Source organism: Aquarana catesbeiana, linkage group LG13 (assembly GCF_042186555.1).
Source record: "Aquarana catesbeiana isolate 2022-GZ linkage group LG13, ASM4218655v1, whole genome shotgun sequence".
In the NCBI taxonomy this organism is placed as follows: Eukaryota; Metazoa; Chordata; class Amphibia; order Anura; family Ranidae; genus Aquarana; species Aquarana catesbeiana.
This window is the reverse complement of record NC_133336.1, coordinates 177,909,315-177,935,109: the sequence shown is the minus strand read 5'-3', so window position 1 is coordinate 177,935,109 and position 25,795 is coordinate 177,909,315. Positions and strand designations below refer to the sequence as shown.

The following is a 25,795-nucleotide window of genomic DNA, read 5'->3' as shown; positions in this document are numbered from 1 at the left end:
CACATAAAGCCTATATTAGAGGTGTTTTGATTGAAATGGGGGCTAGGAAGAAAAAAGAGAGGCAGGAAAAAATCCAAAAATTAACTGAGGAGCTCACGGGATTAGAACAAACCCACAAAATATACAAAGACCAGGTACCCCAAGAGATATATCATCGGATGGTCATCAAAAGATCTGAGTTAAAAACGGAAATGGAACAGGAGCCCAGAGTATCACTGAATAAGATAGCCTGGGAGAGATATAGATGGGGTAATAAACCTAGCAAACAGCTTGCAAAAATAGTACAAAGGGAAAAGAAAGTTAGGAACTTCATAGAAAAAATTCAGACTAGAGAGGGTCAAATAGAGTATTCAACTAAAAAGGTGGCAGAAACCTTCAAGAACTACTATAAGGAGTTATACTCTGCCCCCAAGCAAGACACCTACTCTAAAAACAGGATAGTGAGATGTAATAACTATATTAAAAGGGCAGGGCTCCCCAAGATCCCTGAGGAAGGCAGAGATTTACTGGAAAGACCAATCTCCGAAGAAGAAATAAGTAAAGCATTAGCCGGAATGGCACCCGGGAAAAGTCCAGGCCCAGATGGCTTAACAACACTTTATTATAAAACATTTAGAGAAGTATTAGTGCCTAGGTTGTGCCGGTATATGAAGGGTTTGGGTGATAGCTATGAGATGAGCAGAGATGCATTGAAAGCATCTATTACAATTATACTGAAAGAAGGCAAAGATAAAACAATGTGCTCAAGCTATCGCCCAATCTCTCTACTGAACAATGATACAAAGCTCTATGCAAAAGTGTTGGCAGAAAGATTGAAGGAATATATGAACTCGTTAGTTAATTCAGACCAAGCAGGGTTTGTCCCTAATAGGGAGGGGAGGGACAACGGGATCAGGACCCTGCTCTTGACGGGAAAAATGAAGGAGAGTGGGCCCCCAGGACTGCTTCTGTCAATTGATGCCGAGAAGGCTTTTGACAGGGTAGACTGGGGGTTCATGATCCAGACTCTAGAGGCTATGGGACTGGGCCCTAAAATGATACGGAGGATAAAAACTCTGTACCATCACTCAAACTGCCGTAATTAAAATTAATGGGACTTTATCTCAACCATTTGAGATGGAGAGAGGCATGAGACAGGGGTGCCCCCTGTCCCCGCTTCTCTTCGTTTTAGCCATGGAACCATTCTTGGCCTCAATACGAAGGGACCCGCAAATTCGAGGTGTTGTGGTTGGAGAAGAGGAACACAAAGTCGCAGCATATGCGGACGATGTGTTATTGTATGTAACGGATCCGGATACGGCGATGCCCAACCTCATAAAGGCATTAAGGAAATACGGAGAGGTATCCAATTTTCAAACAAATATAAATAAATCAGAAATATTAAATATAAATGTAAGTAATTCAGCGGTAGAGAATTTGAAAAAAAGAATTTAGTTTCAAATGGACTAAGGAACTAAAATACCTGGGTATTAAACTAACCAGCTCAATCAAGAAGATGTTTATTAGTAATTACATGCCCTTATTAGACCTGGTAAGATCAGAATGCAACAGACTCTACCATAAGGCCCTCTCCTGGATTGGACGTATTAATGTCTTTAAAATGGTATTACTACCCAAGATCATGTATGTCTTTCAGATGCTACCAGTTCCCCTCCCCCAGAACTATCTGAGGATGTTAAAAAAAATAATCATGACCTTTATTTGGAAAAACAAAAAACCGAGAGTATCTCTCCAGACGCTAAAACAAAGGAAAGTAGATGGAGGTTTGGCAGTGCCCGATGTACAGATGTATTACAAAGCTGTAGTCTTATCTAGGGTAGTAGAATGGGCGAGGAAGGAAAAACGGAAAAAATGGGCAAAATTAAAAGAAGATTTAAGTAAATCACAATTAGGCACTATTATTTGGAATCCCCCACACTTCAGACCACTTGCAAATAGTACACATAAAATAACAAGAAATGTTTTTAAAATATGGGATGGGGTATATAAGAAAGTAAATGGGAAATATAATTCACCACTGATTGCACTATTAGATAATACTTTTTTTACACCAGGTATGGTAAGCATAGGAGGAAAAGAAGCACTTTGGGGAAAAACACAATTGAGAGAAATTATGAACGAAGGTAAAATTATGTCACTTCAGCAACTTACACAAGGGAGAAATACACGGGGCCTAGATGTATGGCGATATCTTCAAATAAAACATTTCGTGAACAGGCTACCAAAGCCGATCAAGTCTGGAAGACAACTGACAGACTTTGAAAAGCTGTGTGATAAGGAGGCCCCAAGAAACACAGTCTCTCAGATTTATAAAATCTTGTTGGCTTCAGAAAAGTTGGAGATGCCGCCATTCATAGTTAAATGGGAGAGAGATTTAGGCACTAAAAAGGATATTGACACAATCAAAAGGATTTTTAAAATAAGCGCCAATTCAAAAATAGATACTCGAACGGCTGAAATGAATTACAAATGCATCAGTAGAAGTTACCTGACCCCTGAGATAACAAGTAAATATCAGATAGGGCCAGCCACCTGTTGGAGAGGATGCCAAGAAATTGGAACGATGGGACACATGTGGTGGAGCTGCCCTATAATTAAAAATTTCTGGCATAAAATACTAGCCCTCACAAAGGAAATTACGGGAATAGAGGTGGCAGATGACCCATGGGAGGTCCTGTTCCTAGGGGGGATGGGGGATCTAAACAACAGCAAGCAGACTATTGTCCCGCAACTTTTGAATGCGGCAAAAAGAATGATTCCAAGGAACTGGCAGAGGAGGGAGAGCCCTGAGATATGGGAGTGGTTTGACGCAATAGAGGAGAGCTCTAATTTGGAGATATTGGGGTACAGAGTAGAAGACATAAGAAGCAAGAATCTGGTCAGCTGGGACTGTTGGAAAAAATTAAAAAAAACATGGAGCTATGCCAAAGAATTTAAATCTTTAGTTTAAGAAGGAGAGTTGAATGAACGTTAGACCCTGAAGAGGGGGTAGGGGAGGGATCGGGGAGGGGAGGGAGTGGGTAGGAGGGGAGAAGGGGGAGGGCAGGGATAGACAGATAAGAATTTTTCATGGTTAACCGGGTTTATATGATCCCAGGCGAGACTAAGTAACCCCTTTGGATTGGATATATGCATGATTCCAAGCACTCGCCTTTTGTTTTTTTATAGTTGGCAAAGTGTCACGATGATGAGACAAATGAGAGAGGGCTAGATAACTAAATGAACTGCAAAGTTGATTTATACCCCCTCAAATTAGTCGACTGATGTGACAAGGAAAAAAAAACAAAAAAAAAACTTTTCCACGGAGGGGAGTTTTAGTAAGACACGTGGCCATTAGAAGAAAAGAGGTTTAACCTTAAAGTGCGTAGAGGGTTCTTTTCTGTAAGAGCGGCAAGGATGTGGAATTCCCTTCTACAGGCGGTGGTTTCATCGGGGAACATTGATAGTTTCAAAAAACTATTAGATAAGCACCTGAACAGCCACAACATACAGGGATATACAATGTAATACTGACAGATAACCCCACACATAGGTTGGACTTGATGGACTTGTGTCCTTTTTCAACCTCACCTACTATGTAAGGATATTGGGCAGTTTTATTGAGAAGCTGTCAGCTTTCTAGCAACTGAAGGATGCTAGGTGGGTTCATTAAGAAGCTGCCTGTGTCCTAGCAACAAAAGGATTATAGGCAGCTTCACTGAGAAGCTTCCTGATTCCTAGCAACAGATGGGTGCTACAGTAGATAACTTCACTGAGATGCTGCCTGCGTCCTATCATTAGGATGAGAGGCAGGTTCATTGTGAAACTACCTAATTCCTAGCTATGGAAATATACTAGATGTCTTAATTGGTGGTGGTGGTGGTGCCACAGCACTGTAACCCCTTACAGATACTCTTGTTGGACACAGGAACGGGCCCTGCTGTGAAATATTAGATCAAGAATTGTAATTACATGCCCCTGGTAAACAGAGGCAGAAAAATTGGGCCTTTGGTGGTGGTGGTGGTGCCACAACACTGTAAGCCCTCACAGAAATGCCCTGTACACACGGTCGGATTTTCCGACGGAAAATGTGTGATAAGACCTTGTTGTTGGAAAATCTGACCGTGTGTGGGCTCTATCACACATTTTCCATCGGAATTTCCGACACACAAAGTTTGAGGACAGGCTATAAAATTTTCCGACAACAAAATCCGTTGTCGGAAATTCCGATCGTGTGTACACAAATCCGACGCACAAAGTGCCACGCATGCTCAGAATAAATTAAGAGACGAAAGCTATTGGCTACTGCCCCGTTTATAGACCCGACGTAGGTGTTTTACGTCACCAAGTTCAGAACAATCAGATTTTCCGACAACTTTGTGTGACCGTGTGTATGCAAGACAAGTTTGAGCCAACATCCGTCGGAAAAAATCCATGGATTTTGTTGTCGGGAACGTCCGATCAATGTCCGACCGTGTGTACGGGGCATTACTCTTGGTGGGCGCAGGAATGGGCCCTGCTGTGAAATATTAGATCAAAAATTGTAATTAATTTTAATTAATTAATCAATATATTCCCTGACCTGTCTAAAGAAACCCTTGATCGCAGCAGAGCCCTAAAACTGCTCCTTGAACATCTGCGTACAGATGGGATCACGTACAGATGGGACTTCCCTGCCTGTTTGATTGCCACTAAAAATGGCCGTTCCCACACCCTTCAATTTCATGAGGAACTCCCTACCTTTCTACAAGATCTCAATCTCCCACCCGTGGAACTCCTGGGATGGCAGGACCACCCCCCCCTCTCCCCTCTCCTTGTTGGCATGCATGGAAGTATAAGCTAAAGAGTCCCACTCTACTGTAACAATGGCTACGCTGACAATTTCATCATATAATGTCCGGGGTTTTAATGTCGCCGCTAAACGGCACCAAGTATTACGTGAGCTAAGACAGGCCGCTTGTTCTATTGCCTTCTTTCAGGAAACAAATTTAACCCACTCCACACCCGTCAAATTTACCTCACCCCACTTTCCACAGTGGTACTATAGCCTCTCAGACACTAATAAAGCCAAAGGCGTGGCCATTGGGTTCAGCGGTAGTGTATCTTTTCCCCTATCTGATATGCTAGCAGATGATCATGGTCGCTTTCTCTTCCTTAAGGGCTTCATAGGCAACACCCAGTGCACTTTTGCAAACATCTACTGTCCAAATCATAATCAACCAACCTTTTTTTTACAAACCTTCACTAAATTATCACATTTTGCCAAAGGTATTATTGTCCTTGCAGGTGACATAAACATGCCTCTTGATCCAACAATAGATACGTCCCAGGGCCGCTCAAATATATCATTTAAACGTTTAGCTTTTGTTAAAAAGAGGCTTCTAGACCTTCAATTAATAGATGTCTGGCATCTACTCCACCCTAAAGAAAAAGATTTCTCACACTTCTCCACGACACACCAATTCTATTCTAGAATAGATAACATTTTCTTAGATCACTTCCATCTCCCTCTCCTTTAATCTACTCACATAGGCACCGCGACCATATCAGACCATGCACCTGTGACAATGCGAATGACCATGCCCACCTTAAAACGTTGCACCAATAACTGGAAACTTAATGATTCTCTTCTCTCTAACCAAACTGAGGTCTCCATGTTAGCCTTCCATCTGACACAATACTTTAACCACTTGCCGACCGCCTAACGCAGATATACTGCGGCAGAATGGCACGGGCAGGCAGAATCATGTGCCCATACGTGATCTGCCTCCAGCGGGCGGGGGGTCCGATCGGACCTCCCCCAGTGCTAGCGGCGGTCGGCATTTGACTGGGAGTGTTGAGAGGCGAGGGGGAGACCATCCGATCGTGGCCCCCCCCTCGCGATCGCTCCCAGCCAATGGGAATCCTCCCCTGCCTGTGTGTAGTACACACAGGCAGAGGATGTGATGTCATCTCTCCTCAGCTCAGCAGTTTCCGTTCCGGCGCCGAGGAGAGAAGACATGTGAGTTCACAACACTACACACACACACACAGTAGAACAGAACACTTTACACCCCCGATCCCCCCCCCCCCCCCCCGATCGCCCCCCAAATCACCCCTCCTTTGCACACTGACACCAAGCAGTATTTTTTTTTTTTTTTTTCTGATTACTGCATGGTGTCAGTTTGTGACAGTTAGAAGTGGTAGGGTAGTGAGTATTAGCCCCCTGTAGGTCTAGGATACCCCCCTAACCCCCCCTAATAAAGTTTTAACCCCTTGATCACCCCCTGTCACCAGTGTCACTAAGCGATCATTTTTCTGATCGCTGTATTAGTGTCGCTGGTGACGCTAGTTAGTGAGGTAAATATTTAGGTTTGCCGTCAGCGTTTTATAGCGACAGAGACCCCCATATACTATCTAATAAATGTTTTAACCCCTTGATTGCCCCCTAGTTAACCCTTTCACCACTGATCACCGTATAACCGTTACGGGTGACGCTGGTTAGTTCGTTTATTTTTTATAGTGTCAGGGCACCCGCCGTTTATTACCGAATAAAGGTTTAGCCCCCTGATCACCCGGCGGTGATATGCGTCGCCCCAGGCAGCGTCAGATTAGCGCCAGTATCGCTAACACCCACGCACGCAGCATACGCCTCCCTTAGTGGTATAGTATCTGATCGGATCAATATCTGATCCGATCAGATCTATACTAGCGTCCCCAGCAGTTTAGGGTTCCCAAAAACGCAGTGTTAGGGGGATCAGCCCAGATACCTGCTAGCACCTGCGTTTTGCCCCTCCGCCCGGCCCAGCCCAGCCCACCCAAGTGCAGTATCGCTCGATCACTGTCACTTACAGAACACTAAACGCATAACTGCACCGTTCGCAGAGTCAGGCCTGATCCCTGCGATCGCTAACAGTTTTTTTGGTAGTGTTTTGGTGAACTGGCAAGCACCAGCCCCAGGCAGCGTCAGGTTAGCGCCAGTACCGCTAACACCCACGCACGCAGCATACGCCTCCCTTAGTGGTATAGTATCTGATCGGATCAATATCTGATCCGATCAGATCTATACTGGCGTCCCCAGCAGTTTAGGGTTCCCACAAACGCAGTGTTAGTGGGATCAGCCCAGATACCTGCTAGCACCTGCGTTTTGCCCCTCCGCCCGGCCCAGCCCAGCCCACCCAAGTGCAGTATCGATCGATCACTGTCACTTACAAAACACTAAACACATAACTGCAGTGTTCGCAGAGTCAGGCCTCATCCCTGCGATCGCTAACAGTTTTTTTGGTAGTGTTTTGGTGAATTGGCAAGCACCAGCGGCCTAGTACACCCCGGTCGTGGTCAAACCAGCACTGCAGTAACACTTGGTGACGTGGCGAGTCCCATAAGTGCAGTTCAAGCTGGTGAGGTGGCAAGCACAAGTAGTGTCCCGCTGCCACCAAAAAGACAAACAGGCCCGTCGTGCCCATAATGCTGCTGCATTTGCCAATCCTAATTGGGAACCCACCGCTTCTGCAGCGCCCGTACTTCCCCCATTCACATCCCCAACCAAATGCAGTCGGCTGCATGAGAGGCATTTTCTTTATGTCCTCCCGAGTACCCCTACCCAGCGAACCCCCCCAAAAAAGATGTGTATCACCGCGAAGGTCAGATCGAGGGCAGTAATTTTAGCAGTAGACCTCCTCTGTAAATCTAAAGTGGTAACCTGTAAAGGCTTTTAAAGGCTTTTAAAAATGTATTTAGTTTGTCGCCACTGCACGTTTGTGCGCAATTTTAAAGCATGTCATGTTTGGTATCCATGTACTCGGCCTAAGATCATCTTTTTTACTTCATCAAACATTTGGGCAATATAGTGTGTTTTAGTGCATTAAAATTTTAAAAAGTGTGTTTTTTCTCCCCCAAATGACCCCATTTTGGAAAGTAGACACCCCAAGCTATTTGCTGAGAGGTATAGTGAGTATTTTGCAGATCTCACTTTTTGTCACAAAGTTTTGAAAATTGAAAAAAGAAAAAAAAATTTTTTTTCTTGTCTTTCTTTATTTTCAAAAACAAATGAGAGCTGCAAAATACTCACCATGCCTCTCAGCAAATAGCTTGGGGTGTCTACTTTCCAAATGGGGTCATTTGGGGGGGGTTTGTGCCACCTGGGCATTCCATGGCCTCCGAAACTGTGATAGGCAGTGAAGAGTGAAATCAAAAATTTACACCCTTAGAAATCCTGAAGGCGATGATTGGTTTTCGGGGCCCCGTACGCAGCTAGGCTCCCAAAAAGTCCCACACATGTGGTATCCCCACACTCAGGAGAAGCAGCTAAATGTATTTTGGGGTGCAATTCCACATATGCCCATGGCCTGTGTGAGCAATATATCATTTAGTGACAACTTTGTGCAAAAAAAAAAAAAAAAACATTTGTCACTTTCCCGCAACTTGTGTCAAAATATAAAACATTCCATGGACTCAACATGCCTCAAAGCAAATAGCTTGGGGTGTCTACTTTCCAAAATGGGGTCATTTGGGGGGGTTTTATGCCATCTGGGCATTTTATGGCCTTCAAAACTGTGATAGGTAGTGAGGAGTAAAATCAAAAATGTACGCCCTTAGAAATCCTGAAGGCAGTGATTGGTTTTCGGGGCCCCGTACGCGGCTAGGCTCCCAAAAAGTCCCACACATGTGGTATCCCCATACTCAGGAGAAGCAGCTAAATATATTTTGGGGTGCAATTCCACATACGCCCATGGCCTGTGTGAGCAATATATCATTTAGTGACAACTTTTTGTAATTTTTTTTTTTTTTGTCATTATTCAATCACTTGGGACAAAAAAAATGAATATTCAATGGGCTCGACATGCCTCTCAGCAATTTCCTTGGGGTGTCTACTTTCCAAAATGGGGTCATTTGTGGGGGTTTTGTACTGCCCTGCCATTTTAGCACCTCAATAAATGACATAGGCAGTCATAAATTAAAGGCTGTGTAAATTCCAGAAAATGTACCCTAGTTTGTAGGCGCTATAACTTTTGCGCAAACTAATAAATATACACTTATTGACATTTTTTTTACCAAAGACATGTGGCCAAATACATTTTGGCCTAAATGTATGACTAAAATTGAGTTTATTGGATTTTTTTTAGAACAAAAAGTAGAAAATATCATTTGTTTTCAAAATTTTCAGTCTTTTTCCGTGTATAGCGCAAAAAATGAAAACGGCAGAGGTGATCAAATACCATCAAAAGAAAGCTCTATTTGTGGGAAGAAAAGGACGCAAATTTCGTTTGGGTACAGCACTGCATGACCGCGCAATTAGCAGTTAAAGCGACGCAGTGCCAAATTGTAAAAAGTGCTCTGGTCAGGAAGGGGGTAAATCCTTCCGGGGCTGAAGTGGTTAAAGAGAATACACCCTATGTGGCTTCCCCACCAATTGTGTGGGAGGCTCATAAGGCCACTATGAGGGTCGGTTAATTGAGCTTGGTGCGAGGAAAAAAAGGGAGCATGGTCATCAAATTGCACAGGTTGTGCAACAAATAACGGACCTCGATAAACAACATAAACTCTCTCTCCATATCACACACCTCAAAGCCCTCACACTTAAATGTGAAGAACTGAAAAACCTTCTAGATCTAGATACTAAAAGAAAATTCCAACGCCTATCACAGAAATTTTACGAGTGGGGCAATAAACCAAGTAAACAACTTGCTAGATCCCTTAAAGCTAAACAAACAGTCATTTATTCCTAAAATTAAACTCCCAACAGGAGAGCTTGCACATGCAACCCCACACATTGCCAAAGCTTTTAGGGAATTTTACGCAGATCTTTACAACGTCATGAATGGTCTATCCTCTCTATCCCCAACAGAGAGACGCAATCGCATGCTTTCTTACCTGAAAGAAGCAAATCTTCCTAAATTATCTAGGTCAGTTCTTAAGGAAATGGAAGCCGATTTCTCAGTTGAAGAATTTCAGGCTGCTTTGAAATCCTCCCCTTCAGGTAAAGCTCCCGGACCTGATGGGTTCACTATACTACAAAACATTCAGTGACATTCTACTCCCTCGCCTCACAGCCTATGCTAACTCAATTTCCCACTCCTCAGGCTTACGCCCAGAATCCCTTTCAGCCCAGATTACTGTCATTCCCAAACCCGGCAAAGACCCCACCCTATGCAGCAGTTACAGGCCAATTTCACTGAAAATACTGATGTTAAACTATATGCCAAGGTAATGGCTAACCGCCTACTCCCCCCATTAGCCGGTTGGATCTTGGCAGATCAAACAGGTTTCATACCCCATAGAGAAGCTAAAGATAACTCCCTACGGACAATTTTTCTAATCCAATATGTTCGGAGTTGTACCCAACCCACCCTACTCCTTTCCACCGATGCTGAAAAAGCATTTGATAGGATGGATTGGGACTATCTCAAGATGACCCTACGTTATTTTGGATTAGGCCCAAAGATGTATCATTGTATTTCTTCCCTCTACTCCGATCCCTCTGCACAAATTCGTATAAAGGGTACGCTAAGTGACCCCTTCACCCTGCACAATGGCACTAGGCAGAGATGCCCCCTCTCCCCCCTCCTTTTTGCTATCACTTTAGAACCCTTCCTAGCCACAATTAGACACAACATTAATATACATGGCATTCAAGTAGGCAACAGAACCCACAAATATGCCGCCTACGCCGATGACATACTATTCTTTATACAACAACCACGTATCTCTCTACCCAACTTAATGTCAGCATTCTCCACCTTCCAAACGATATCAAACTTCAAAATAAATCTCTCCAAATCAGAAATCCTGAACATTAACCTCCGCAGACCAGAGGCGGCCTCCCTAAAACCCCTCTTTCTCTTTAGATGGGAACAAACACACATGAAATACATGGGTATATATTTTACACCTAACCTCCACTCCCTTTTTAAGCATAACTACATCCCCCTACTAAATAGTGTCAGAGAAGACCTAAGAAAGTGGGCTAGCCTATCACATTCTTGGTTGGGGAAAATAAACATTATTAAAATGAATATACTCCCTCGCATACTCTTTATTTTTCAAATGATCCCATTGGGTGTGCCTGTGGGGTTCTTTACTATTCTTTACTATTCTGCAAGCCACGATCTCCCGCTTTGTTTGGAGGAACAGCTGCCCCAGAATATCCGGGGAGGTTCTTTTTCGATCCAAGTGCTCTGGGGGACTGGCACTCCCAAATTTTAAGACGTATTATCATGCTGTTATACTGTCCAGACTAGCAGACTGGAAATATGCTATTAATTTGAAATTATGGGTGCAACTGGAGCACTCTCTGACTGTTGTAGATCTCTCTGTTGTCCCCTTGCAGGAACATTACCCACACTGCTTCAGTACTCACCACGTCCTCACTGGACATTTGGGATGTCATAGGAAACTCTCCTGGAGGTATGACTCCCCTCTGATGCCCCTCCTCAATCACCACTATTTTTTACCAGGCCTATTGGACCCAGGATTTAAATCCTGGGCTTCAGAAGAACCTCTCTTGCTGCATCACGTCCTCCGTGCCAATGTACTTAAACCTCTTTCTGAGATCCCTTGCGATAAAACCACGTTTTTGTATAAGTGGAGATTCCATCAACTGCAATGCTTCCTGCGATCCTTTCCTCATCCGCTAAGAGGCCTACAGGATCTAAATAGTATAGAAGAAATATTCCACCCGAAGGACCCCCCTCTACACGGTATTTCATTATTCTACAAAGCTCTTATTGAACTCCCAAACCCCTCACACCCACACTTCCTGGCTAAATGGGAAATAGATTTAGACTCCCCCCTCACAAGCACTCTGAAAGACAAAGTCTTAAAACTTGCTCATGTCTCCTTACTTGCTTCAAGAATGGCAGAAGTCAATTACAAATTACTCACCAGATCGCACTACACCCCAGCCAAAATGCACCAAATGTTCCATGACAGCTCCCCATTGTGCTGGAGGAACTGTGGGAACAAAGCTACTCATGCACCCATATGGTGGTCTTGCCCATTCATTCGTTCCTTCTGGACCAATGTTCTCAATTTGATACTACGGATCTCAGACGTCAACCTCCCAAACGACCCTTGGACAATCCTCTTTCATGCTACTAAGGAACCCATTGGTACTTATAAACGCTCACTCATTCCTCACTTGCTGAACACTGCCAATGCCCTAATTCCTACTATCTGGAGTCAACCAACAACCCCGTCCATAAAAAACTGGCTACAAAAGGTCGCCGAGGTCCATCTTATGGAGGACATTACTCACAGCATCAGAGGTACTTCCCAGAGACACACTTTAACATGGGCACCCTGGATAAAATTCACGTCCTCAGCCTGCTATAAGGAAATCATAACACAAACTCCATGAGACTGCCGTTTTAAACATTGTTTAATGACTTCTTAATTTAATTAATGTATCCCCAATTGAATATGGTTTATCTTTTTTTCCGCATAAATCTAAAGTAATAGTTATAGCTAATCTAAAATGTGACAACATGCATGCCAACCACCCTTTCTGTCCCACCTTGCACCCCTTCTCTAATCCCCCCCACCTATTTAGTTTCCTCTTCCACACCCAATCTTTCTTTACCCCTCTTCCTGATCTTTTTCTCTTACTACTCGCTTTAACTAGATAAACTCCTTTTACTTGGATTGCTTCTAATGTTCACATAGTTGTAAGCCTCTGCTTAGTCTATGGCTATATTTGTCTGTTCTACCCTCTCTGCACTTACAGTGGCAATTGTTTGAATCCTGATATTTGTTGAGACTATGTGCGCATGGGAACCTTTGTATATAACTTACAAGATTGTTTAGCAAAAGCTATATGTCTATTATTTTTCTATATTATTCTTTAATAAACAATTATTAAACAGGCAGCAGCTTGGCATTGGATGCCATTGCTGAGCCTATTATCTATTAGGACCCCCAGGTCCTTTTCCATCTTTGATTTCCCCAGAGGTTTTCCCCCAGTGAGTAGATTGCATTCATATTTTTGCCACCCAAATGCATTATTTTACATTTTTCCACATTAAACCTCATTTGCCATGTATAGTTGCCCACCCCATTAATTTGTTCAGCTCTTTACGTAACCGGGTGGCCCCACCCCCCTCTGACACCCCGGGAAAGCCATAGGGAAGTCCCCGTGCGTCAGAGGGGGACGGGGTCACCCGGGAACGTCACCGTGTGGCCCTGCCCTCAGTTATAAAAGAACTGTCAAAGCGAAGATGCGTCATAGGGCGGGTGCCTCCTGTGGAGCTTTGTTTTTTTTTTTCTTTTTCGGTCCGTCGGCGGAGCGAAAGAAGATGAATGGACTTCGTGGGACATTTAAATTTTTTTATTTTTTAATAAAGGACTTGTCCCAAGCCGTGTCTTGTCATTTGTACCATTTTGACACTCTTTTGTGAAATGGTAGGGGTACATTTGTACCCCGTTACCATTTCACACAGGGGGGAAGGCCGGGATCTGGGGGTCCCCTTGTTAAAGGGAGTTTCCAGACTCCAATAAGCCCCCCGCCTGCAGACCCCCACAACCATCGGGCAAGGGTTGTCGGGATGAGGCCCTTGCCCCATCAACATGAGGACAAGGTGCTTTGGGGAGCTACCTCAAAGCACCCTCCCCATGTTGAGGGCATGTGGTCTGGTATGGTTTGGGGGGGCGCTCTCTCGTCCCCCCTCTTTTCCTGCGGCCTGCCAGGTTGCGTGCTCAGATAAGGGTCTGGTATGGATTTTTGGGGGGACCCCCATGCCATTTTTTTTTTCAATTTTGACACGGGGTTCCCCTTAAAATCCATACCAGACCTGAAGGATCTGGTATGGATTTTGAGGGGGACCCCGCGCAATTTTTTTAAAAATTTTGGTGCGGGGTTCCCCTTAATATCCATACCAGACTTGAAGGGCCTGGTATGAAATTTGGGGGGACCCCCACGCAATTTTTTTTCTTTTAACTTTGGTTTAGGGTTCCCCTTAATATTCATAACAGACCCAAAGGGCCAGGTAATAGACTGGGGGGGATCCCATGCCGTTTTTTTCTGTTGCATAGCGAAATGGTTTAATATCTTACTTCTGGTATTTCACTTCCTGTTTGACACAGCCAGGTAGGAATGAAACACATCAAAGCTTTGTGATCATAAGAACAATGCCTTGGCTCAAGCCCACCTGCTGTGACATGTGTGATTACAAGTTTCAAAGAGACCACTGCTGCCAAGATGTCTATTGAGATTTGACACAGGGCTAATAGAGACACTGGCCTCGGTGGACAATATAGCATGCTTCCTGGAGAATGGGCAGACATTTGAAGGGATACCTCTCGGCAATGCATATTGGATAAAAGGCAAATGAGGGTGGCTACGAGTGGGCGTGTATGTTTGAATGAAAGAGACACACAGGCTTTTGCTCTTTCTCTTGGTTGCTGAGAAGCCTGCTGTAAGGGTGTCCCTCTGCCATCTTGGGACCTCGCTCTGACTGAGGGCTTGGGCCTAAATTCCATGTGGCCCAGACCCCCTTTATCATCCAGAACCAGCAGATGAAACTATGTGTGATAAGTATCTTTGATATTTCATTGTTGTTATATGTTGTAGAGATATGCTGTTTAGTATGTTATATTCGGATTGTAAGCTATGTAACATTGTAGTACCCTTTTAGTACTTTTATGATAGTTTCCTAATCCCTTGGGAAATAAAATAAGATATTGTTTTACTAGCAGCATCGTGTGTTTGGTTTCATAGCTAACCTGGTATTATTGTGATATTAACAATAACGTGCTCAGAGTTTAATAGACCAACTAATTATAGAGACTAGACAAATTAATACACAGATATAATATTAATTATTATATCGATTACTTCAACTTCTTTTATCTGTATTGCCGGGACCGATAATTCATTATAGCCGCGAGTACTTTTAAATGACTTTTTTTCCCTTTAGAAATGTCATTTTGTGCAGGGACTGTTCTAAACACGGGAAAAATGCGCCACTTTACAGGCATACTATAGACACCCCCCAGGTATGAAATTTAAAGTAATATTTCACTTTTATTGTTTCACTTTAAGCATTATTAAAATCACTGCTCCCGAAAAAACGTCCGTTTTTAAAACTTTTTTTTTGCATTGATACATGTCCCCTGGGGCAGGACCTGGGTCCCCAAACACTTTTTATGACAATACCATACATATATTCCTTTAAAATTAGCACTTTTGACTTCTCCCTTAGACTTTTAAAGGGTGTTCCGCGGCTTTCGAATTTGCCGCGAACACCCCAAATTGTTCGCTATTCGGCCAACAGGCGAAGACCCGATGTTATCTGAGTCAAACTTACGTTCAACTCGAACATCGGGCTCATCCCTAATGCTGATTACTGCTAATGATACCATTTTCGTTACTAAAATCTTGTATATAGTCCCTTATTATACCCTCCGAGAGCTTGCATACTATTGATGTTAGGCTAACTGGTCTGTAATTCCCAGAGATATATTTTGGCCCTTTTTTAAATATTGGAGCTACGTTGGCTTTTCTCCAATCAGATGGTACAATTCCAGTCAGTAGACTGTCAGTAAAAATTAGGAACAATGGTCTGGCAATTACTTGACTGAGTTCCCTAAGGACCCTCGGGTGCAAGCCATCTGGTCTAGGTGACTTATTAATGTTACATTTTCCAGGTCTATTTCTAATTATGTCCTCTGTTAGCCATGAGGGTGCTTCTTATGATGTGTCATGAGGATAAACACTGCAGTTTTGTTTACTGAAGCCCCCTGATTCCCTCGTGAAGACTGAGGTGAAGAATAAATTCAATACCTTCGCCACCTCCCCATTCTTTGTAAGCAGATTTCCTTCCTCATTCTTTATGGGGCCAATATGGTCTGTCATTCCTTTTTTACTGTTTATATACTTGAAGAATTTCTTGGGATTTTTTTGCTCTTCTCCGCTATATGTCTTTCGTGTTCTATCTTAGCCGCGCTAGTTGCACCCTTACATTTCTTGTTGCATTCTTTGTAAAGTCTGAATGCTGATGATGATCCCTCAGCCTTGTATTTTTTTAAGGCCTTCTCCCTTGCTTTTAAATGCATTTTTACATTGGAGGTAAGCCATCCAGGACGTTTGTTCGCTCTTTTAAATGTATTTCCCAATGGGATGCACAGGCTAATGCCCTTCTTTAATATGCTCTTAAAGCAAACCCATCTCTCCTCCATGTTCTTTGTTCCTAAGATTTTATCCCAACTTATATCTTCTAGCAAGGTTCGTAGTTTGGGGAAGTTTTTCTCTTTTGAAATTTAATGTCTTTGTATTGCCCTTATGTTTCCTATTTGTGTGATTTATACTGAAGGTAATCGACCTGTGATCACTGTTTCCCAAATTGCCCCTTATTTCCACATCCATGATCATGTCTGTATTGTTGGTAATCAGTAGGTCTAGCAACGCCTTATTTCTCGTTGGTGCGTCTACCATCTGACCCATTAAATTGTCCCGCAAGACATTTAGGAACTGGCGAGCTTTTGACAAATGCACGTTTTTTTCCGCCCAGACTATGTCTGGATAATTAAAATCCCCCATTATGACACTTCCCATCCTTGCTGCTAATCCAAATTGTGATAGGAGGTCCGTCTCCCCCCCCCCCCCTCCCTCAGGTTAGGGGGCCTATAGCATACTCCCAGTATTATTTTCCCCTTAGTTTCATCCTGTCTAAAACCATGAAATCAGACCGAGACAGACGTATAGTTAAATCACACTTGTTTAATAATAAAAGTAAATAGAACAAACGTAGTCAAAAACATAGCCAAAGTTCGGTAACCGGAACGGATAGTCAGCCAAGCCAGAAAGTCAGGGATCAATGTAGTGGAACAGCAAGCAGGATCTGGAGCCAGAAGAGATGTCAGCCAAGTAAGTCTTTAAACAGGAACGCAGGAGATAGTCTCTGTGATGTTGACCAAGGCGAAGGCAGAGATCTTCTGGGCTGGACGGCTTAAGTAGGCAGGACTGACGAGTAGGATATCATCAACAGCTGAGTAACTGTGGAGAGATAGAAGCTGGCAATTAGCCGACAGCTGAGTGGCCAGCTCTGAGAAGGAAGGGCTGAGCCCAGTCCTGACACATCCCTTTGGATGCTCTACCCATAAGGATTCCACCTCCTCCCTAGCTCCCTTAGTGATGTCATCTTTCAAATTCACTTGTACATTATTCTTGATATACAGGCATACCCCTCCCCCTTGTTTGCCCTCTCTATCCCTGCAATAAAGGGAATACCCTTGAATGGTTGCCAGCCAATCATGAGAGCTGTTGAACCAAGTCTCTGAAATTCCCACAAAATCTAAATCCTCCTCGTACAACAGTATCTCTAGTTCTCCCATCTTGTAAGCCAGGCTCCTGGCATTGGTGAACATGCCACGTAGTTTAGACTGGTCGCATACTGTCCTCTTATTGGTCTTATTAGGTACACAGATTATACAGTTGACACCTGCCTACATAGTTGGCATATATTGTGTCATGAAACTAGAATAAAGCTAAAGCTTTACCCTAGACAGTTATTAAAGACACCAAGGAATGCAGCTTGGCATTCATCAGTGCATCATCCATTTTTTTTTTAATGCAAGCAGTTTAAGCTACTGAATTTGACTTGGTATTAGCCTCTTACAGCAGAGCTCTCACTGGGAGAGGAAGCAGCACAAGGAGCCAGGCTCGTGTTTATATGAGGAGAGGGCAGAATAACAGACAGATGAGTTCATTCTGTTAATCAAACTGTTAATCAAAGCGCATCCAAACCCAAAAATTAAACATGTAAAATTTTGCAGATAACCAGTCCTTATATGTGGTGGTTGCATTTGGTTTAATTTTGAAGGTTTTTTGCCCCTTATTTATACCTGGTGACCCTGCTTGAAAAAAAATATCCTGTCCATTTCCTGTCCATGGATGGTCACTTACCAAACTGGATCTATGGAATGTACCATGGTTGTCACCCAAGCTGGACATATCTACCTATGTTCCTCTCCACCACCTGGGGGTAGATGGGATTAATAGTTGTTCTGGAAATTTTATAGATAGGCAACCCCAATCCTCATATTGATTTTGTGGTTCCAAATAAAAACTACTGCAGTAGGGAAGAGACACAAAAGAAACACTCAGCATCTTTCCAAAATAACTGTTCTGTTTATTTGACGCAGTTGAAGTTTTTTTTATAAACATGACATTACATGAGTATTACATTAATATTACAATAGTACTTTTATGGTAACAAGGGGTGTAACATACGCAGGCTAATTCTAAACAGAACTCGAAAGAATACAACATGCAGGTTCTAAATATGTAGCTCATCTGTGCATTTAGGTGTTTGCCTGTAGTTCAGCTTTTATAAGCTAATCAGAAAGGTTAATAATGTGTGGAAATGTATAGGAGACTGTAAATTAAAATGCTGCATTAATTTAAATAAAGACAACTTCTTGCTATTCAGCTTTTAAACTTATGTAGGCTACTACCAGGTCAAGTGAGCATTGTTACTGTTCCTAGGCACTCTATTTCTTTCTATAACCACTGTAACCATAAGCTGTCCTGCCTGGCACAGCTGCTAAATATTAATTTGTCCTGTAACAGCATAAACAATTTTGAATATGTTAAAAATAATTTCAACCTGTATTTCTAATGTTTTAGCTTTTACAAATAGCTTATCTATTATACAGATTCCTCAAATTGTCTACAAACAGTAAGAAGATTGACTCATGCTATAAATATGCACATTGTGACTGTGTTATTGCAGGTGAAGATCAACCACTTACCCGCCTTACAAATCACCATATTTATTTATCTGTTAAACGGAGGTGGTCAGTGCCAACAGTGAGCGTCATCTGGCATTTTGAACCTAACAGGACGAAAGTCAAGATAGCAGAGTTTGAAAATGATATTTCGATCTTTCACCATCAGCAATTCAATAATCGTCTAGAGCTATCCCATAGTGGAAAAAAATTACATATCAAAAACCTAAGGATGGAGGACAGTGGGAACTATGTGTGCACAATCACTCTGACAAACCATGAGATGTATAAAGAAAAGTTTAAACTTGTGGTTTATGGTATGCTTCTATTTATTGCTTTATTAAGTGGCAAATATGTATAACTTTTTTAAATACTTTTTCTACTTCTTCCAATTGTCCTACACAGGGAAAACTATTTTATTTCCTTTTATTCAGGGAAATTAAATGTGAGTATTTCTTTTTTTACCACTTTATACAATCCATAGAGATTTTCATTTAGAGACAGTAAAAGCTGAAAAGCCAGTGCTGGGCTTTCTTATTAAATAAATAGTCTTATGGAAGCTCCCTGTAAATATATGTTTATTTGTAAAATATAGATTTTATACATATGATAAAAGGTATATAAAAGATCACTTTATACATTTGTAGACTTTGTCCATAGGCCCCTTTCACACAAAGAGTCAGATCAGATCTGCCTGTCAGTTTTTCAGGCAGACCTGATCAGACCCTCTATTCACTCCTATGGAGCGGCGAGTATAAATGGACATGTGTCCTTTTACACCCACCTACCTCCAATCTGATCCGGTCCGCTTTAAAAAAAATGGAAGGGGATCCGTCTCCCTCCGTCTAGGCTGATCGGATCGGAGGACAGTTGGGTATAAACAGACAGTGGAGTCTAATAAGACAAGGCTCTGTCCTTGTCTGCTCAGTTTATGCATCTGCCCACTCCGCTCTGATCAGCAGGGTATCAGCTGATCCAAACCGAGTTGGCCCTGTGTGAAATGGGCATTCATTTTGGATAGAGTAGGGAAGGGTTAGAAATCTTCCAAGATTTTGAACTGTCATCAAAACAGGAATAGGGGGGACATCTTCCTATGGAGATGCCTGTTCAAGGTACAGCTGTCTAAGAGACGAATTCCCTCACTTTGGAGAGACCTTCTTTCAATCCCCGTTCAGTATATGGGACAGGAAGAGAATGGAAATGTCCCAATAGGAGACAGATGGCAATAAAAACTGACAAGTAGTTTAACCATTCCTTTCTCTAAGGTTTGGCTAGAAAAGTGTTGGAATTAGAGACACTTTAAGGGGTCCTTATCAAAACCCAAATATTCAGTTTTAGACCTATACTTATGAACCCCTCCCATACTTTTTTTTTACATTGACTTGAGAGATTTAAGTCTAGCTAAAAATCTCTAGTTTTTTTGTGCATAGATCATGTAAAATATTTTCATATCCATCTGCTAACAATCAGGAGAAAACGAAAGGAATTTTCAGTGTTACCAGGTGGTCCTTATGGTTCCACTGTTTTATGAGTTTCTCTTACTGGCACAAATGTAAAATGGCAGCGCAAATCTAAAGAAATCCTACAATCGAATGAGAATTTTTACAATCTAATGATGATAGAATCCTTACAATTAGCACACGTGTAACCAATTAATACAACCCTACAAATACTATACCATTACTTCCTATATACTTTTAACATATAATATACAATACTACTGCTTCGTGAGGACGTTGAATAACGGAACTAGTAGAGCGGGGCTAGGACACTGACACCATTGGACTTTGCCGGTGTCTTGCTGAGAAAGTTCCCCCCTCTACTGCGCAGGCGCAACGCTTGCGCAGTAGGAGCAACAAGGAAGCCGCCGAAAAGAGCCGAAGCTGAACACCTGAGTCAGCTGTACATGGCGCCTGCACACTACATTCTACCTTATGTCCATATTAAAGCCCCACCATCCAAGTGGACATAGAGTTAGAATAATAATATGCCAAGCGCAGCGAGGCCGTGCCAGAAGCGTGTCGAGCGTAGCGAGCCCGCGAGGGGCCTGTTACAAACTCTTTTTAATTAAATTAGTCTTCGCACGCAGGCGCCGTGTACAGCTGACTCCGGTGTTCAGCTTCGGCTCTTTTCGGCGGCACCCTTGTTGTTCCTACTGTGCAAGCTCTGCGCCTGCGCAGTAGAGTAGGGTCCTTATCCGCCATGGGGAACTTTCTCGGCAGAACACCAGCTGCACTAAGGAAAGGAAGGAGGGAGAAGCTCTCAGCCCAGCCGAGCCATGGAGGAAGGAATTAGTCTCTCTCTGCATGAAAGTCACGCCCACCCCTCCTCCTCGTCACCACCAGACAGGAGCTGTGTGTGCTTCTATGGAGCTGCTGTGGGCTGAGAAAGTTCCTCTCAGCAGAACACCGGAATCAGGCTTGCAGCTTTGGATTACAGCCAGGAGCAGATAAACACATGTTATCATTACGTGATTATTCCCTAGTGTCAGGCTGACACTTAATGAATGCAAGTGCTTTTAAGAAAGTTTTAAGAGCCTCTGCTCTACCCTGTTTAAAAATAATATCAAATTTAACCTTGCCTACCCCACCATCCTGCACCTTACAACATCAGAAGGTGATCGCCTAATATTTAATACACCTCATGAAATCGAACAATTTGTACATTCCTCCAATCTACAACCTGGAGACGACAATTCTCTGGCCATCTTTTTCTCGTAAGGCCCAGCATAACACCCTGAAGGAAACATCCATGTCATGTACCTTAGGTGTGAGCCTGACGTGCAGAGAGAGACCTCTCGTACAACCCCGGCTCGGAGACCACTGGAGTTGAGACAGTGATGGTAAGAGCACAGTGGGGTAAGAGTGCCTGCAGGGTTCTCTTAGCTGGAAGTGGTGGTGCCAGATGAGAAGCCGGAACAGCTGTTGCAGGATTGCTGTGGATGCAGGTCAGCAGATGCAGGTCAGCAGATGCAGGTATGCTGTGGATGCAGAGCAGCAGATGCAGGACAGCAGGCTGGAGCAGGGTCAAACAAGCCAGGTCATACACAGAAGCGCAATTAGCATAAACAGCAGGCAGAGTGTAGTCAGAGTCCAGGCTGGGTTTTGGCAACAGGTAATCAGGCCGACAGACAGGGGAAAGCAGGGTCAAACAAGCCAAATATCAGGACTGGAGATAGTAGCGTGGTCAGGAAACCGGGTCAAACACTAGAACAGGATACAAGCACAGAGTCAGGTTTCAGGGAACCTCCAGGTGCCCAGGAGAATTCTCTTTTGAGGATGGCTGCAAAATAAGGCCTGGATTAACTCTTGGGCGTGGACGTTCTGCTTGGGTTCCCAGGAGTTCTCTTCTGGACCATACCCCTTACACTTGATCAGGTATTGAAGCTGGTTTCCTCTTCTTCTACAATCCAAGATGGCCTCCACCTCAAACTCCTCATCCCTATAGATAATTACTGGTTCAGGTGATCCCGATTCCCTGTTTGGGAAGGGATCCGGTACTGCAGGATTTAGCAGTGACACGTGAAATACTGGGTGGATTTTCAGTGAATCGGGTAAGGAAAGTTCATATGAAACTTCATTTAATTTCCTGTTCACCGGAAAGGGACCAAAAAACTTGGATGCCAGTTTTCTTGCCGGGCGAGTCATTCTGAGGTTAGCGGTAGACAGCCATACTTGATCGCCCTGTTGAAGGTACAATTTCCCTCTCCTCTTCCTGTCAAACATCCTTTTATTAGTTGCCTGTGCCTTGATCATGGCTTCCTGTAATAATTTGTCATTATGGTTCAGGAAATCGACGATGTTCTGAATTGCTGGGACTGTGGAATCGGGAATGAGATCAGGTAGGAAGGTCGGGTGGAATCCATAGTTGGAGAAGAATGGAGACTGACCTGTAGCCGAGTGACTGGTATTGTTGAAGGTGAACTCCGCCAAGGGCAGTAATGCTACCGAGTCATCCTGGACAAATGTGGTGAAACACTGGAGATATTGCTCAAGCGTTTGATTCGTCCTCTCGGTTTGCCCATTAGTCTGAGGATGATAGGCAGAGGACATAGACAGTTCGATCTTTAGGACCTTGCACAATGCCTTTCAGAAGCGAGAGGTGAACTGCACCTTTCTATCTGAAACAATACTTGTTGGGACCCCATGTAGCCTTACAATCTCCATTATGAAGACCTGGGCAGTTTCCGTGGCAGAGGGCGTATTTTTTAGTGGCACGAAGTGAGCCATTTTAGACAGGCAGTCAACCACTACAAAAATAGCCTGATGGGGAAGTTCCACTATAAAATCCATGGCAATCATTTTCCAGGGTCTGTTAGGACCGGTAGAGGTCTGAGCAGACCCCAGGCCTTGCTTCTAGCAGTCTTACTTCGGGTACAGGTGGCACATGAATTCATATATTCCCTGCAGTTCTTTTCAAGATCCGGCCACCAAAACGTGCGCTGTATTAATTCCAGGGTCTTATGTATTCCAAAATGGCCAGCCAGGGGATGGTCATGGCACAGACCTAACACTGTTACTTGAATATCTTCTGGCACAAAGATCTTATTATCCTTCCATAGTAGCCCATCCTTGGGTAACAGGGTAATTCCAGGAGGACCGGGCATACTTGCTGATGCTTGCTTCAAGCCAGACATCAGGTTTGTTTGTAAGAGTAGGAAGTTACCTTCTGATAGGATGGTATCTGGAGCTGACACTTCTCTTGGATCATCAAACATGCGAGAAAGGGCGTCTGGTTTGATGTTCTTCGAGCCCGGCCGGTAGGTAATGTAAAATGAGAATCTGGAAAAAACAATGCCCACCGTGCCTGGCGTGGTCTCAGATGCTTGGCAGCTCTCAGGTACTCCAGATTCTTATGGTCTGTATAAATGAGTATGGGATGCACCGCTGCTTCCAACAGATACCTCCATTCCTCAAGTTCAGCCTCGATGGCCAGGAGCTCTCAGTCCCCCACATCGTAATTTTTCTCGGGCCAGAGAGAGCTTACGAGAGAAGAGGGCTATTGGGTGCATTAAGTCTTTGAGACCCTGATGTTGGGAGATAACTGACCCTACCGCTGTCTGAGGAGTCTACCTCGAGTGGGTAAGGCAAAGCAGGATCAGGATGACTCAGGATAGGAGCTGACGTGAAAAGTCCCTTTAAAGTTGCAAAGGCAGCCTGTGCCTCGGGAGTCCAGTGAAACCGAATATTCTGTCTTGTTAGCTGCGTAATCGGGGAGATAATGGAGAAGAACCCCTTGATGAACCTCCGGTAGAAGTTTGCAAAGCCGACAAAGCGCTGCACCCCCTTGTCTGAGGGTGTAGGCCAGTCCATAATGGCTGCAACTTTTTGTGGATCCATCTTGAATCCCTCTGTAGATATTACTAGGCCGAGGAACTGAATACTATGCCGCTCAAATTCACATTTCTCTGGCTTGGCATATAGCCCATGCTGACTGAGCCGACAGAGTACGTTCTTGACATGTTTCCGATGCTGCTCAAGAGATGTGGAAAAAAACAAAATGTCATCTAGATTGACAATTACGTAAATATCCAAACAGTCTCTGAAAATTTCATTGACTAGATGTTGAAGGTGGCAGGGGCATTGCATAGTGCAAAGGGCATTACCAGATATTCGTAATGGCCAAACCTGGCACAGAAAGCTATTTTCCATTCATCCCCTGCACGGATGTGGACCAAGTTGTAAGCCCCCCGCAGGTCTAGCTTGGTAAATACAGAAGAAGTCTTTAGTCTTTGAAAATTTTCAGGCACCAGGGGCAGAGGATACCGGTTCTTGACTGAGATTTTATTTTATTCTCGGTAGTCCACACAGGGCCGAAGAAAGTAGTCCTTTTTTTCCACAAAAAAGATTCCTGGCCCTGCTGGAGAAGTGGAAGGTCGGATGAACCCCCTCTTGAGGTTTTCATGTACACATTCCTTTAGTACCTCTAGTTCCTGTTCAGATAAAGGGAAGATTCATCCAAATGGGATCTCAGCCCCTGGGAGTACTTTGACTGGACAATCATATGAACGATGGGAAGGAAGAGTTTCAGCCCCCCGTTTGCTGAAGACATCCAAAAATCCATGGTTTGGCTCAGGCACTGTTGCACGTATCTCTGAATCAGATTCCATAATAGAGGACCAGAGGTGCTGGGATGTGAAGGCAGGCAGTGATGCTGGCAGTAAAATGACTGGAACTTAATATCCCTGGACCCCCAATCAATCTGCGGATTGTGGGCCTGTAACCAGGGTAGGCCCAGGATGACTGGAAACAGAGGGGACGTAATAGCATTCAAGCTTAACAGTTCCTTATGCTCTGTGGAGATAGTTACAAGCAGAGGAGGGGTTTCCTGGGTCACTACTCCGGATTTGATATGAGACCCATCTGTCAAAAAGATAGAAAGTCCTTGAGTCTTTGGTTGGAGTGGGATGTGTTGTTGAGCTGCAAATTTCAGATCAATAAAACAACTACATGCCCCAGAGTCAATTATTGCGGTAACTTGTATTGTTCTTCCTGGAACTTGGAACGAGATAGGTAAGGCCAGATGAGTGGCCTTGGCAGAAGGAGATGGATAATTGGAAGGAGAAATAGACAGGACCTTACGCAGCTTTGCAGGACATGAGCAAACATAGTGGCCGGCTTCCCCACAGTACAGGCATAAATTATTCTGTCGCCAGCGAAGTCGTTGTTCAGCTGAGAAAGAATTTCTCATTAATCCTAGTTGTATTGGTTCAGGGGTATCAGACATCTGGTTAACAGGTACGGGATTAGCTGGAACTGGACCGGCAGTGGCAGGGTAAACAGGAGCTGGTACCCGGGGTAACATCCAAGCTGTACGGGGCTACTGGATAGCTCTTTCTGTTCTGCGCTCCCGGAGCCATCGGTCTATCTGCATAGACAAGGTGACTAAAGTCTCCAGGGCATTAGGAACACCGACCCAGGCTAGATCGTCTTTTAACCCTTCAGATAGACCAAGGCAGAGGGCTGCATTGTTCCACTGAGTATCCATGCTCCAGTGTCTGAAGTCAGTCACATAGTCCTCGACCGCTCTGCGGCCTTGCTGGAGCGCGTGGAGGGCAGCCCCTGCATTGGAAGTCCCTTGGGGGTCATCGTAAAGTTGGGCCATCACATTGAAG

General features: G+C 43.8%; 1 protein-coding gene across 1 annotated transcript in view; it reads left to right on the top strand.

Moving 5' to 3' along the window:
* Positions 1 to 25,795, top strand: part of LOC141117528 (CD48 antigen-like) — a 53,680-nt gene that overhangs the window by 4,973 nt on the left and 22,912 nt on the right. Inside the window, exon 2 of the mRNA XM_073610428.1 lies at positions 18,687 to 18,998. Coding sequence (XP_073466529.1) covers positions 18,687 to 18,998 — 312 coding nt within the window. The remainder of the gene's footprint in view (positions 1 to 18,686; positions 18,999 to 25,795) is intronic.